Source organism: Artemia sp. Qi Xiang Cuo, chromosome 11, assembly GCF_049724085.1.
Source record: "Artemia sp. Qi Xiang Cuo chromosome 11, ASM4972408v1, whole genome shotgun sequence".
NCBI classification, from domain to species: domain Eukaryota; kingdom Metazoa; phylum Arthropoda; class Branchiopoda; order Anostraca; family Artemiidae; genus Artemia; species Artemia sp. Qi Xiang Cuo.
The window spans coordinates 1,899,178-1,915,140 of NC_142804.1; the positions used below are offsets into that span (position 1 = coordinate 1,899,178).

The 15,963-nt window shown below is 36.2% G+C and overlaps 1 protein-coding gene across 1 annotated transcript; it reads right to left on the reverse strand.

Moving 5' to 3' along the window:
* Window positions 1-4,508: 4,508 nt before the first annotated feature.
* LOC148946519 (uncharacterized) lies at window positions 4,509-14,756 on the reverse strand. Its single transcript, XM_089097129.1, has 3 exons — window positions 14,578-14,756; window positions 5,274-5,432; window positions 4,509-4,705 (listed from the first exon to the last, which is right to left on the reverse strand). The coding sequence occupies exons 1-3, from the start codon at window positions 14,696-14,698 to the stop codon at window positions 4,509-4,511; spliced, it is 477 nt and encodes a 158-aa protein (XP_088953255.1). The 5' UTR covers window positions 14,699-14,756.
* Between the last annotated feature and the right edge of the window lie 1,207 nt (window positions 14,757-15,963).

Genomic DNA, 15,963 nt, shown 5'->3' on the forward strand with positions numbered 1-15,963 from the left:
CTTCCATAGCAACCATATATGCCCCCAGGGCATAACTTACAACGCCTACCCCTGGGTCTTGGGGGGCTGTGTCGACACCGGAGTCTGTGTTATCTGAACTTCGAACTAGTTTTAACAAAATGTCTATCTCAAAATTTTTATCTGATGCATTTAGGACGTGGGGGGGGGGGCTAGTTGCCCTCCTATCTCTTTTGACTCTTTAAAAGTAAACAAGAATTTTCAATTTCCAATCAAATGAATCCTCTCCGAAGTTTTTACGAGCATCCATTCCATAAGAACTATATATGACGCCAGAGCGTTACTTGCAACGCCTGCCTCCAGGCCCTGGGGGGATTGCGTCGACACAGGAGTTTTTCTTTTCTGACCTTTGAACTATATTTAATGAAATGGCTATTTTATCGCATAGCCTTGGGGAAAAAAGGGTGTGTGGGGGGAGCTAGTTGCCCTTGGATATCTTTTGATTCTTAGAAAGTGAACTAGAACTTTCAATTTACATACAAATGAGCCCTCTCTGAACTTTATACAGCATTCCTTTTATAAGAACCATATATACCCCTACCTCCGGGGCCCGGGGGGGTTGTGTTGACACCGGAATTTTTGTTATCTAATTTTTGAACAATTTTTTAAAAACAGGCTATCTCAAAACTTGTAGCAGATAGGTTTGGGGAAATCGGCGTGGAGAGGGGGGGGGGGGGCTAGTGGCCCTGAAAGCTCTTGACTCTTGGAAAGTGAACGAGAAATTTAAATGTCCAATCACATAACCCCACTGTGAAGTTTATAAGAGAATCCCTTTCAACAGAACCATACAAGCCTTAAGGGCATAGCTTAGAACGCCGTCCCCCGGGCCCGGGGGGGTTGTATTGACACCAGAGTTTTTCTTATCCGACCTTTGAACTATTTTTTTTTTTTTTTAACAAATCGTATATATCAAAATTTTCATCATATGGGTTTGGAAAAAGGAAGCATGGGGGGCTAGTTACCTTTAGATTTCTTTTGACTAATAAAAGGTAAACTAGAATTTTCAATTTCAAATCAAATGAGCCCTCTCTGAAGTTTGTACGAGCATCCCTTCCATTAGAACCATATAGGCCCCAGGACATATCTTCGAGCGCTTTACCCCGGGCCCTGTGGGGCTGTGTCGAAACCTGAGGTTTTGTTATCTGACTTTTGAAAAATTTTTAACTTAATACATATCTCAAAATTTTTATCGTTTGCATTCGGGGAAAAGGGGCTGGGGGGGGGGCTAGTTGCCCTCCAATGTCTTTTGACTCTCAAAAGCTGAACTAGAACTTTCAATTTCCAATCAAATGAGCCCTCTCTGAAGTTTCTGCGAGTATGCCTTCCGTAAGGACTATATATTCCCCCAGGACATAACTTACAACGCCTGCCCTCGGGCCCTGTTTCGACCCCGGAGCTTTCGTTAGATGGTCTTGAACTATCTAAAGAAAATAGCTATCTCAAAGTTTTTATCAGATAGGTTTGAGAAAAAAGGGCGTGGATTGGGGGGGGGGGCTAGGTGCCTTCAATTTCTTTTGATTCTTAAAAAGTGAACTAGAACTTTCAATTTCCAATCGAATTGAAACTAAACTCTTTGAAGTTTATATGATCATTCCTTCCATAAAAACCTTATATGCCCCCAAGTCATAACTTAACATGCCTACCCCAAGAACCTGGGGGGTTTTGTTGACACCGAAGTTTTCGTTAAATGACCTTTGAACTATTTTTAATAATATGACTATCTGAAATTATTAGTAGATGCATTTGGGAAAAAAGGGCGTGGGGGGGGGGGGAAGCTGGTTACCCATCGATATCTTTTGACGCTTAAAAAATTAACTAGAACTTTTAATGTCAGATCGAATGAGCCCTCTCTGAAGTTTATACGAGCATACCTTCCATAAGAACTATATATGCCCCCAGGGCATAACTTATAACCCTGAAAACTGTGGGGGGAGTGTCCCGCTAAAAGATATAATTTTCAGAACTTTCAACTACGTTGAACAAAATAGCTATCTCAAAATGTTGATTCAATGTGTTTAGGGAAATGGTGGGCGTAGGAGGGGTGTTAGTTGCCTTCCAATCTTTCGACTATTAAAAAGGACACTAGCCATTTAAATTTCCAATCGAATGGGCCCTTTTTGAAGTTTCTTAAGACAAAGCTTTCTATAAAAACCTTATATGCCCCCAGGGCATACCATAAACCCCCGGCCCAGAGGGCTGTGGGGGGGGGGTGTCATCCTCAAAGATCTAATTTCCAGAACATTTCACTACGTTGAACAAAATGGCGATCTCAAAATTTTGATTGGATGTGTTTGGGGAAAAGGTGAGCGTAAGAGGGAGGTTAGTTGCCCTCCGATAACTTTCGACTATTAAAAAGGGCACTAGTCATTTGAATTTCCAATCGAATGAGCCACTTTTGAAGTTCCTACGGCGAAGCTTTCTATGAAAAGATAATATGCCCCAAGGGCATAACTTACAACCCTTGCCCTGAGGGCTGTAGGGGAGTGTCCTCAAAAACATGATTTCTATCTGGAAATCAACTACGTCGAACAAAACGGCTATCTCAAATTTTTGATTGGATATGGTTGAGATAATGGTGGGCGTGGAAGGGGTGTTAGTTGCCTTCCAAACATTTTTGACCCTTAAAAAGGGCACTAGAACTCTTGATTTCCAATCGAACGAGCCCGTTTTGAAGTTTATACGACAACCCCCTCCATATGAAGTGCCTCTAAGAAAAAAAATAAACTTTGGAGCCGTAGGGCCTTTACTATAGGCAACACCATAGCGCTGCCTCTGATTTCATAATTCAATAATTGCATCAGGGGTTAGTTGCCTCTTGAGCCCGTAGCAGGGCCCGATTAAAGTCCAGGGTAAATTTGCAGTAGGCCATATAATTTATCTAATACGAAAGTGAAAAAAAAATTTTATGATTTTTTAATTTTATTTAAATAATTAATATTAAATACATTCAGGGCCCTTTTAAGGGCTCAAGATGCAATTAGAAGCAATTATTGAATTATGAAAGAACATAAAAAAGGCATCAAATATTGTTTTCACTTTCATCGAACCTAAATTATAGTGCCATCTAGAAATTTACTGACACCCCCTCCGTAAGTCAAACATATAGCCAGAATTGTAAATCTAAACTAGATTTTTGGTAAATAGCCTAGACTTCAACAAAATTTAGCTTTTGAGCAGTATTAGGTCATGATTATTATTCATGCTCTTTCATAATTCAATAATCATTTGTGGGGGACTATTCCTTTTGACCCCTTAAAGGGGTTAAAAGAGCTCAAAACAGCCCATTGTAACCTAGTAACCCAAAGCTTAACAAAGTAAGATTGAATATATTAAAGGTTAGAGCTTTACTTCTCCTATCTGTGGTAGAAAAAAGATGCATTATTGAAGCTTTGTTCATTTTCATCTTACATTTAATGGGTATTTTTCTTTATAAATGTGTCTTGTTTGTTCTCTACAACAATATTTTTTGTCTAATTTTTAATTTGATGTGTTTCTACAAATGACCATTAAAATGTATTCTTTGAGGCATGAGGCCCCACCTACAAAATGATCAACCACTCTTTCATAATTGCTAAAATTATCTTATACATAATTATATCATAAACCATATCAGTTTAGGAAGAAAATGTGGTACTTGTTTAGAATATGGACAACACGTGACAAGTGAACTTTGGTTAAGGCCAATGAAATAGAACAAAGTATGATAAAAATATTATAGTTCAGAAACAGATTTGGGCAATATGTTTGCACATTAGGGGGGGGGGGGGGTAAACCAGCTCAAATATTAAATACGGAACCAAAAAAAACCTAGGGACCATTTTTTGCCCCTTTAACAAAAAACTTAATTTTAAATATTTGTCATGAAGTGAGCAATACCTCACTAGGCAGCGAAAACCTATTTTTCATTCAGCATTTTTGAGATTTCGATGCGGTCTTTTTTGCGTGGTGCCCGGATTCTGAACAAGAACCTAAAAATGCATTAAAATAAACGTAAAATAGTAATAATATAAGAGGTATCACTCCAATGCAACCTCATTCAGGCTCAGTTTAAATGAAGGGAGATGATAGATTAGTTCCTAAATCCCACCCCTATGCATATATACTCTTACCTATACTAGTATTAAGGCCCATGGAGAGATAGACAATTTAGGCAATGAAATGCATTCTTTCAGGCATCTAATAATCCTCTCCCCTATACAATAGCTACCAACAATCTTTTGTAACAGCTGGTACACAATCATTTGCCACTGCATATTATTAAAATGAAACATATAGAAATCAACTAGAAGTGAAGATAGAAGAAGATAGAAGTGATTATTGAATTATAAAGAAGAATGAAAAGAAACATCAAGTGATATGTTCACCTTCATCTAAGCTGAACCACCTTGTAAAGTGCAAATTTACCAAATATTGTCTTGTGTTAGAGTACATTGATACCCTAAAGCATAATTTCTGATTTAACTGGAGCTATTAGGTTAGGTTAGGTCTGATTACGTATTTAATATATGCGTGTGTGTGTTAAACTCAAATATACCTTCACTATCCAGTTCTTGGGAACCTAAATCAGATGGTAAAGTGGAAGATCCAGGTGAAATACAGACAGATAGATTTTGAGGATCAGATGACCAAATAGAATTAGAGTTTTCCATGAGGATTTTGATATCAGTTGGTGAAGTATTTTGAGCTTCTAGAAAAAAAAATAATGAACACACAGATAATAATAAAACTATCATTATTCTAATTACTATACCCAGGATAAATGAAATTAATCAAAAAGTGAAAAAATATGGAAAATGAGACAAAACCAGAGGCCACAACAAAATCCTTGATAATTTGATTATTATGACACAAAGCTCTAAAATCAGAATTTTATTCACATATTTCATGTCCAGAAAATGGCTAATTAATTTTTATAAACAGAAATACCTGGAAATAATATACTTAGTCTCACTCAGTACCATTTTCTGGAAATAAAGTGGAAATAGAATAAGTACTTTACAGACTTGGTGTAACTCCAAATATGAAAAAAGTCTCATGAAAATTTTTATCTTGCAATTGTTCAGTTTCAAACTTTAAATTTGTTTAAGTGTTTTGCGATGATTTGTAATACCAATCCAGCCTCCATATATAAATTTTTAAATGGCGCTTGAAAGCCTTATACAATATTTCTTGTTTTGTTACAAGAGGAAAAACGTCTTCAAACATGATCATTTCTGATTAGAACTCATTCTGAAACACTGTAAGTTGAATCATACCTTTGCCACTACTATCCCCATCCTCAGGAGCCAACTCAGACACTAAAGTGGAGTTTCTGGATGAAAGAACCACAGGTAGATTTTGATGTCCAGGTGACAGAGTACAACCTGAAGTTTCCATGAATGTTGTGGTATCAATTGATGAAGTATCTTCAACTCCTATAACCAAACGAATATACTTATAGAAAAAAACTCATTCTCATTAATTTATCCCATTAATAAAAAAAAACAAAAAACAATGGTGGGACAAAAAAATAATAATAATAACAAAATAGATTCAAGGGAAATACTATAGGTAATGTAAAAATAAATTTTGATAATGTCTTCTTTATGTACCCTAAAAATTTCAACATCAAATAACTCAAAATGCATCTTTCTTAGAAAAAGAAATGACTAAAAACCTGAAGTTTACATAAAATAAATTTTACATCAAAGGTTCAACAGTTATTAGATTCAACTTTTAAATAGATAGTCTTTATCTATTACTGTATCAAGCCAAACAACAGAAAACAAATTAATGTTAGATTGTTTGTTTGATTAATACTTAAATTTCCAGCAACATGTACATGAAATATAATCTGTTTTAAAGAATAGAATCTAATCAGCAATTTGCTTATCAGCAATCACAATACCCACGTGTTAGGGCCCATTAAACATTGTTTTTTTTTTATGTTGTTTTTTTTTCTTCTTGTTTTAGCTTTAACCCATTTAAATAGATAAGAAAAAAAAAACAAAGAAAATAGAATATGAAAAAAAAGTCCAGCGCAACCCTGTTCTAAAATAATAAAAGGATTAATAGCAAAAAGCATAGCATTCATGAATTAATTAAACTCCCATGATTATTTTAATAAAATATATGTAATATTTTTTTGGGGGTGGCACCTTGGGTCATAGAGGAAGGGCCAGGGGTCAGTTCCCTTAAGCTTTGGAATAAAATATCATTTGTAAGTTTTTTTTAGTGCGATTGGGGGTTGGGTTTATCTGATCTTAGAGCTATTTTAAAAACCCTTGCATAAAAACATTACATGCCTAGGGGGATTAATTGCAACCCTTCCCCTGGACTCCTGGGGTTATGTTAACCCAGAATTTTACCCAAAGTTTGATTGGATATATTTGAAAAAAAGAGGGGATGTGTATATGGGGGTGGGGGGGGGGTAAATGCCTCCAAATAACTGTTTCCAATTAAAAATGAACTAGAACTTTCAATGTCAAATAAAATGATCCCTATCTTAAGTTTATCCAACCACCCCTTACATAAAACCTTATGTGCCCCTGGGGCATACTTTACAACACTAGCCCCTGGGCTCTGGGGGTGTGTGTTGTCCCCAGTTTATTTTTATTCCATCTTTGAACTATTTTGAACAAGATGGCTATGTATAAATTTTTGACTGGATGCGTGTGGGGAAAAAGTGCCTTGGGGGGCTAGTTGCTGGCACTAGGAATTATGATTTACACTCATATGATCTCACGTTGAATGTATACAATCTGCCCTTCCATAAACCTCATATAGTCACACCGGGAATATCTACACCCGGGGCCGTGGGGGGTGCATTGACCCTTGACTTTTTGTTATCTAATCTTTAAAGTATTTTTACAAAATAGCTATCTCAAAATTTTATCATATAAATTTGGATAAAACCCTTGTGGAGGAGTAGGAGGGGGGGGCTATTCACCCTCCAATTATTTTTTACTTTTAAAAAGGGCAGTAGAACTTCCAATTTCCAACCAAATGGGTCCCCTCTGAAGTTTAACCATATGAAGTGCCTCTGGGAAAAAAAATAAACAATAAAACATTGGAACCTTATGGCTCTTTACTATAGGCAATGCTATTGTGTTACCTCTGAAGCATCTCTGTGAATGATTAAGTCCAAACCTTACTAAAATGTAATTTGAAATGATGGTATATGCCTAGATTTGGGGTAACTATAATAATTTTAGTAAAAATTATAATAATAATTAAATATCTAATAATTATAATAATGGGGTAACTATAATAATTCTAACTATAATAATTCTGCATATTATGAACTAAGAATGTTTCCTCTTCAACAGCCATAATTCCGGACTTAAACCAAAATTGGTTTTAAAAAGTACATAATCATGGAAATAAAACTACAAATATTAAATTTTGTATATTACAAAGCAAGAATTTCAATGTTTTGGTGATTTCTTAGGGCTTGTACATATTCCTTGGGCTATGGGCTACGTGAGACAATCAAGAAGAGGGTGGTAGTAGTTGTGCTTTACAAATAAATTATTTATCATGTTTGAAGTAAGCAAAAAAACGAAAAGTGTTCAATGGTGTGCGTGTAACTGAACCCCTGTAACTGAACCACCATGTAACTGAACCACTGTGCAACTGAACCCCCATTTAATCCAACCCCCGTGCAACTGAACCACCGGGCAACTGAACCCCATTTAACCAACCCTTGTGTAACTAAACACCCGTGCAACTCAACCCCCGTGTAACTAAACCACCGTACAACTGAACCACAGTGCAACTGAACCACCATGCAACTGAACCACCATGTAACTAAACCACCATGCAACTGAACCATCATGTAACTGAACCCTTGTGTAACTCAGCCATCGTGCAACTGAACTACTGCACCAAAGCAGGCAAGCAGGCCTTTTTCAAACCAAACAATAGACAACTATGAGGGTAGAAAATACCACAAAGTGAAAACAACAAAATAAGCAGTGGTAAAAAAATTACAGTATTTAGACAGTGAGAGCCGCCGTTTAACCCCCCCCCCCCCCCCACAAAAAACATCCCTTAAGGAAAATACCCCGCGGAAAATAAAACCTAAAGGAAATTACCCCCCTCCCAGAAAATACCTACCCATGGAAAATCGCCCCCTCCCCCCCCCAAAAGAAATCCAATCACTTTCAGCTTATAAAAAAGACTAGAAATGCCTTGGGATTATCAAACAATTTCTTCCTCCATCCTCCTGTTGTCTCTCCCTTAGAGCTAATTCTGTATTCATTTGAAGGCTTAATGAGAGCTGAGATGTTTTGGCATCAAAATGCACCCTTTGAGATATCTTCCTCTCTTCCTAGCTACAAAACAATCAGCTCACCCCATTGCAGAAGTTTCGGTTCCATTTTAAGTATTTTTGTTTTGTCTATTGCTTACAGATAGTATTTGTCATTGGTAAACATACAAAAAATTTTCGTGTGAAGGTTTTCTGGTGGATCTTTAATGCGAGGACAGTTTTTGCACAGAGGGGGGGAGATTTAAAAATAAAGTCATCTGTTACACTTCCCTTGGAACTTCTCAATTAAAATAAAAATTACACAACACACATAATTTTTTTGAATTTAAAACAATAAGGTCCGCAAGTCATGTAGTTTCGAGGTGATAAGTGTTCCAGGGGTGGACGATGGGACCTTTACCGGGGGGAAGGGAATAAACACTTAGACCCGTAGAAAGTTACGGGGTGAAGGGAACTCCAATTAACAGACATAAGATAGAGAAATAAATCTTGATGTAATAGTTTATGAATTCCAATTTTATTTTTTTTTGTTACAAAAAAACAAATAAATTTTAAAAATAATCGTGACAGTAATTTATATAAAGACTTAAAAAAAAAAAGAATTCAAACAAGGTTGAACATGTAAAGATTCTAACTTGTGTTTTACCCAATGTAAGTACAGTGGTTGAGTTGCACAAGGGTTAAGTTGCACGATGGTTCAGTTGTGTGGTGGTTCACTTGCATGGGGTTCAGTTACATGGTGGTTCAGTTACATTGGGGTTTACTTAAATGGGGTTGAGATGCACAAGGGTCCAGTTAAAGGGGGTTCAGTTGCAGGAGGGTTCAGTAGCACAAGGGTTCAGTTGCAGAGGGGTTCAGTTTTACGGGGGCTCACTTGCATGTTGGTTCAATTGCAAGGTGGTTCAGTTGTACGGTGATTCAGTTGCTTTGGGTTCAGTTACACGGTGGTTCAGTTACAATGGAACCCATGTGTCTCTATGTTCTACTCTATTATCCTTGTTTCAAATGTGTACCGCATCAGATACCTCAGTTAGCCAGTCCAGCATCAATGACAATTATCTCTGCCAATCTTCTGATTATATGCATACAGAACATGAGGAACAAGGACCAGATATCAATGGCTGCTCAAAAGTAAGTTCAACTTTTGCCTTCTATTACACACAAAATAAATGAATTAAAAAGTCTAATTTACAGTAAAGATTATGATCTGGTTCTACTTACTGAAATATGCCCTAAGAATACAAAGAGTAGATTAGAAGATATAGTAAAGGACCAGGAAATGAGCCAAAAATAATTTTTTCTTGATTAACTGTATTACAAGCATGCTATGACTGACCTTTAGCATTGCCAAGATTCTCGCTGTTTTCCAAAGTATAACCAAATATAGAATATAATTGGTATCTAAACCAATATAACTTGACCTAGTCATTGTTAACAATAGTGAACTGATCCCAAAGGATAAATTATCTCCTGCCTATTGGTAAAAGTGACCACCTTGCCATTTAATTAGTTACCCATAGACACAAAGCAAGAAATAGACATGAAAAAAGATATATACAGACTATGAGGCGATTAGGGTCACATTTGGACAAATTAACTGGGAGTTGACCCTCCAGGGTGGGATCAATGAGCAATGGGAGAAATTCTGGGCTTTAATCATGGAAACTTGGCAACAGAACACAAAAAAAAGTTTTACCCCAATACCAAAGAACTTACCATACATGGCAGCTGGCATAAGACAACAAAAAAACTTAAAGAAACGCCCCTGGAGAAAAAAGGATAATCCAGGCCATTATTAAAAATACGTCAAAGCCCATAATTTATTAAGGAATCTCACCAAACAACTGTACTGTAATTTTGAGGAAAGACTCACCAACCAAAGTATGTTGAACCCTAAAAAATTCTGGAATTATGTATCAAGCAGAGATCACAACTAGTGATCAATAAAATGATTAACAATAAGTTACGGAAATGAAGACACTGTCACCCAACATATAGTGGATCTTCTGAATGAGCATTTTGCGTCAGTCTTCGTTAACGAACGTGATAATCGATCTATTCCCGACTTAGAGTATACAATCCAGAAAACGAGTCGTATCAAAGTTACTGCCTCTTATTTTGGAAAAAAACTTCAACGAGTAGTCATCAGCAAAAGTGGTGGTCTTGATAACGTTGATACTCACCAGCTAAAAAAAGCTACTTTTGAAATTGCCCCTACACTATCTATAATTTTGCTTCAGTCCCTTCATCAGAAGTGTGTCCCCTTCCAATGGAAAGTAGTCTATATCAAACATATCTATAAAAAGGGGAATATTTCCAAAGCTGAAAATTATATTCCTTTCAGCCTCACCTCTGCTGCTGCAAGTCCTTGGGAGGATTGTTAATGCTGCACTTCTTGAACACCTTGTTACTAATGAAATTATCTCCAACAGGCAGCGTGACTTTCTCCCAGGACAATCTGTGGAAACTAACCTTCTAGACACTTACGAACAGAATAGCCAGCAATTGGACAAAGGCCTTCCTGTTGATTTGATTATTTTAGATCTAGCCAATGCCTTCGATAAAGTCCCACATAATCAATTTGGATTTAAGCTAATAGCAGTAGGAATCCACCATGAATTAGTAGTCTTGCTAATGAACTTACTGACTGATAGATCTCAGACTATAGCTCTTTACAACCGATAGCAAATGATCCTACTCTCAACCCTATAATATTCTAAGTGGTGTTCCCCAGGGAACAGTTTTGTGGCCCATATTGTTTCTTCTTTATATAAACGATATGATTAACAAAGTCAAAAACCACTTAATGCTAAAAATATGATAATTGCTTCCTAGGCTATTTATCAAAATTAAGAATTTCCTGATTTTTATGGTGCCTAGAGCTAAATGTGAGACCATTTGGGGGAGGCTATGGCTATTAGGAATTGTCAAAATGAATACAGAACCATGAAAATGAGTATAATATAGGCTAAACAATTTAAAATTGTCCAAAAACTTTTACTTGATCGACTAGTCTATAGTAAAAAGTTACCTGAGAATCAAAATGTATGAATCTTGTATCATAATCTTGATTATAATTACCGCAAAGTCCATGAATGGGGGGGGGGTGACATTTGAATTAGATAACTGATTTTCAAGACCTAGGCTAGTCAAGGTTTTGCCTAATAGCCTATTCTGTTACAAATAGTGACCGAATCAATCAACAGTGATGCAAACAAAAAAATTTTTATGATAATGGCATGCAAAAAATACACACTTAGACGTCCTGGCTGGCAGGATACCTGTACTGCCAGCTGGATGCCAAGGTTACCAAGCTGATTGCCAAGTGGTTGGCATACTGTGTTGGGACTGCTTTGTCTGAAGGCCATAGGTTTGATCCCTGACATGGCTGGATGGGGATCAGTGGTGTGGCTCTGTAAGCTCAGCCAGAATCAACCCAGCTCTAAATGGGTACCTGGAGAAATCTAGGGAAGGTAAGCAGGAAGGGTGTGCAAAAACGCTGGATGGCTGGCTCCAAACTCCACATTGCACTTCCTGGTTGAAGGGCCAGAAGACGGAGATAAACATTGCTGGTTTGGACCTTGAGGGTCTAGTGCCTTCATACTTACGTGATCGATACACAATAATGAAGAAGACTTGGATACCTCAATAAACCAGCTTTTTCTTATTTAAAAAATGACGGATCATTAAATTAAGGTTCTTCTGTGAGCTGTTGAGAGCAGTGTTGCCACTTGACCGGCACCGCTCCGCGGCGCCGGCCTCGTCAAAAAGCGGCATTTCCGCGGCATCCTTGAACAAAAATGCGGTAAAAACCGCGGCATGCCCGAAATTCTCGGAAAAGCTGTGTTTTGTATTTTTTGAGAGAGTATGGGTGAAAAAGCTCACTTTAATATGAATGTTGATTCAGTGTCAAGTGAAGTGTGGTGAAGATCGGTCATAAATTTGAGAAAACAAGTGCTGTCTATCCTTCTTTTCAGCGGTCAAAGGTAAGCTTGGTCAGCTCAGTCCATAACACACATTTATCGTTCATCGTTTTCTTCAAGCACGCAACAGAAGTAAAAGTGCAAAGGTACCACAGCAGGGAAAGTCCACGGTGGGAAAACCGCATAAATCTGAAGTGAATAGTGAAGAAATTAAAAGGGATTTTTCCTTGGGCCTTCAAGCCTATCCAATAGAATAATTGATAAGTAACTAGATTGTCGTATCTCAACCTTTTTCGATTAATGTTTAATGAAAATCAATATCAAAAGCTTCAAGAAGGAACACTCAGATAAATAATACAAGACAAACAGACAAGATTAATTTCAGATAAATAATACAAGACAAACAGACAAGATTAATCGGAATCGGACTGTTCACGTGTGTCACAAACAATATCTTTGACCAGACCATACACAATGCTTTGGTTCAAAACGTTACAGTCACGAGAAGAGGCACTAACCTTCACTTTGAGTACACGCTTGACTAGTCCGGGTTCTAGCTCTAGCACTGACTTGCCCGAGTCAAGCCCTCCTTTAGAATTGCGCTTAAGACCACACTTGGTTTTCAGTGTTGCCGAAAGAGTCACTGCACTCAGTCGGTTTCGCTTATCAGTTTTTACTTCCTTGAGCAAACTGAAGAGACGCTCGGCAATAAGGTTTGAGAAAGGGAGTGAGAAAAAGTACTGAACCATTTTCTCGACATTTGGGAACATCCAACTACCATTTGGTGACTTTGTTTGCAAGATGTGGCGCCAGTAAACGACAATGTCAATGTCATCTACGTCAGGGAAATCGACAGTACTAGGTAGAGCTACACTCGGTATAGACCGCCATTCCTGTTCTAGCTTTGATTTATTTCAAAGTGCAGAATCGTAGTAGTCGAAGAACTGACAAAGACTGACGCTTTGCCTACGCTGTGCTGGTGGAATGTTTAAGTGGCTTAAGAAGGGCAATCAAACCTTAAATGAATCTCCCAATAAGCTTTTCTTCTCTCATTTTTCCGAGCTTTGCAATAGTTATAATGAATTTCATACCAATGCTTTATGTTTATAGACTATCATGCTGTTTCATATTTTAGCATTATCTTGAAAATGATTCGTGTTTGCAGAAAAAATACAGAACAGCAAAAATATATTAAAAAACGAAAAATAAAGACGCAAAGAATGCAAAGTTTAGATGATAGAATAGAAAATCATACGCTAGCCAGTAATTGAAACTAATAAATGTCATCCACTTAAAGGATAAAAATCGGACATTAAAAGAAAAAAAGTATTGATCCAGTAGAGGTAGATTATCATGGCAAAGACGTTTAAATCTGCAAAATAAAAAAAAAGCTTTGCTTTGCCTACGCTGTGGCAGTGCAACGATTTAGCAGTTTAAGAAGGACAAGTGAACCGTAAATAGACCTCACGAGAAACATTTTGTCTCCCATTTTCCAGTGCTTTGTATTTAAATATCTTTGATGCATTTTCCTAGGAGTGAAAACGCAAACTTAGCCTTAATATATGCGTTTGGCAATGCTAATCAAATGCTTTAAAAAGTGAAAAACTATAAACAATTTTTCTGATTGAAACTGATCTCAAAACAATATTAGTTACAAATACACCTTCACTATCTAGTTCTGGGGAGTCTGACTCCAATGGCAAAGTGGAAGACCCGGGTGAAATACAGACATATAGATTTTGAGACTCAGATCACAAAGTAGAATTTATAATTTTCTGTGAGCGTTTTGGTATCACTTGGAGAAGTATCCCGAGCTTCTAGGAGAAAGAAAGATAAAAGAACTGAGAGATAATAATAAAACTGAGTATTCTCTTTAATTTACCCAGAATAAATAAAACTCACAAAAAAGCTAAAAATATGGAAAATGAAACAAAACAATAGGCGTAAACAAATTCCTCAATAGTTTGATTTTTACAACACCAACTTGTAAAATCATAATTTTATTCACAGATTTTGTGTCCAAATGATTTCTAATTAATTTTTATAAAGAAATGCCTGGAGATAACAGATTTATTCTTACTCAGGACCATTTTCTAGAAATAAAGTGGAAAGAGCAATAGCGGTTTACGCACTGGGTGTAAATCCAAAAATGAAAAAAGTCTAGTGAAAATTTTTGATCTTGCAATTGTTCAGTTTTAAATTTTAATTCGTGTTTATTGTTTTGCAATGATTTGGTATAGAAATTCAGCCTTCATATAGAATTTTTGAAATAATATTTGAAAGCTTCATACAATATTTCTTCTTGTATCAAAAAAGGAAAAACTTCTTCAAACATGATCATCTCTTATTAAAACTGATTCTACGACATTATAAGTTGAATCAAACCTTCACCACTGCTATCCCCATCCTTGGGACCCAATTCAGACGCTAAAGGGGAGTTTCTGGCTCGAAGATTCACAGGTAGATTTCGATGTTCAGGTGATAGAGTACAATCTGAAGTTTCCATGGGTGTTTTAGTGACAATTGATGAAACAACTTCAACTCCTATAACCAAGCAAATATAGAGACAAAATAAACTTAAAACGCTATTATAACTTATTCTCATTAATTTACCAAAAACAATAAAGGTCACACAAAAAAAAATGAGAATCAAGTGTAAAAAAATAAGCAATGTGAAAAAAAATTTGGCTAATTACTTCTTTATTTACCCTACAAATTTTATCATTAACATAATTCAAAACTGATTCTATCTTAGAAAAAAGAAATGTCTAAAAACCTGAAGTGTCAGTCATTTGAATAAGACTGAAGTTTCTAATGAAATGTACATGAATTTTAATTTGTTTTAGAGAATAGAATCCAATCAGCCATTTACTAATCACTTCCATTCACACGAACAATAATACCTATCTCTGTCCACCCTACATTCTTTGGTTAAAATTATAATTAAGAAATTATTCAACAAAACTACTGTTCTTAAAAAATGTTTACTAAATAATCAAATCTTGTCCATAATTTGACTTACAATTAACACATAACTGCTACATACTTAAAAATAAATAACTTTCCCTTCTAATCAATATCTGGAATTATACAGAGGGAATACGAGGGGGAGCTATAGAGGGGGGGAGGTGATATGCCAAGACGCAACGTGAAAGAAAACCAAACTAAATTAAAAATGTAAAAATATTTCTCTTTTTGTTATACCATTCCTATTTCTGCAAACCCATTAATTAAAAACATTACATCTGATTTTTAAAAACAAGATCAAAAATTGGTTCCTCTTTGTTAGTCCTCTCTAAATATTGGCCTAATAATAAATTTATACACAAATTCAGCCCCTCTCCTTATAGTCCAATAAAGACCTAAAAAGTTATTTTACCAGTAGATCAATCTAGTCATTCAGTATTGCCCAGCTCCCATATTAAACTACTTATCTTCTTAGTTTCTAATTCATCTCTGTGTGTGATTAAGTCAAAATTTTATCATTTGAAATGATGGCATAGGCCTAGAATTGGGGTTCTTGAGAAGGAAACATGTTAAGAAAAAAAAATCTTACTTCATAATATGCAGAATAACTGTAGTTAACATATTTTGACTGCAATTCTATTATACCCCCAACCATTATGCTAGTGTGCCAATATATAGCCCAAATTCTATATTTCCTATGAATGCCAGTGGTTGACATTGAATCAACCCATGGCAAACAAAATGCAAAAATACATGGGAAAAATAGTGTTTTAACTGATAAAATTGGGTATGCAGACTTTGGTA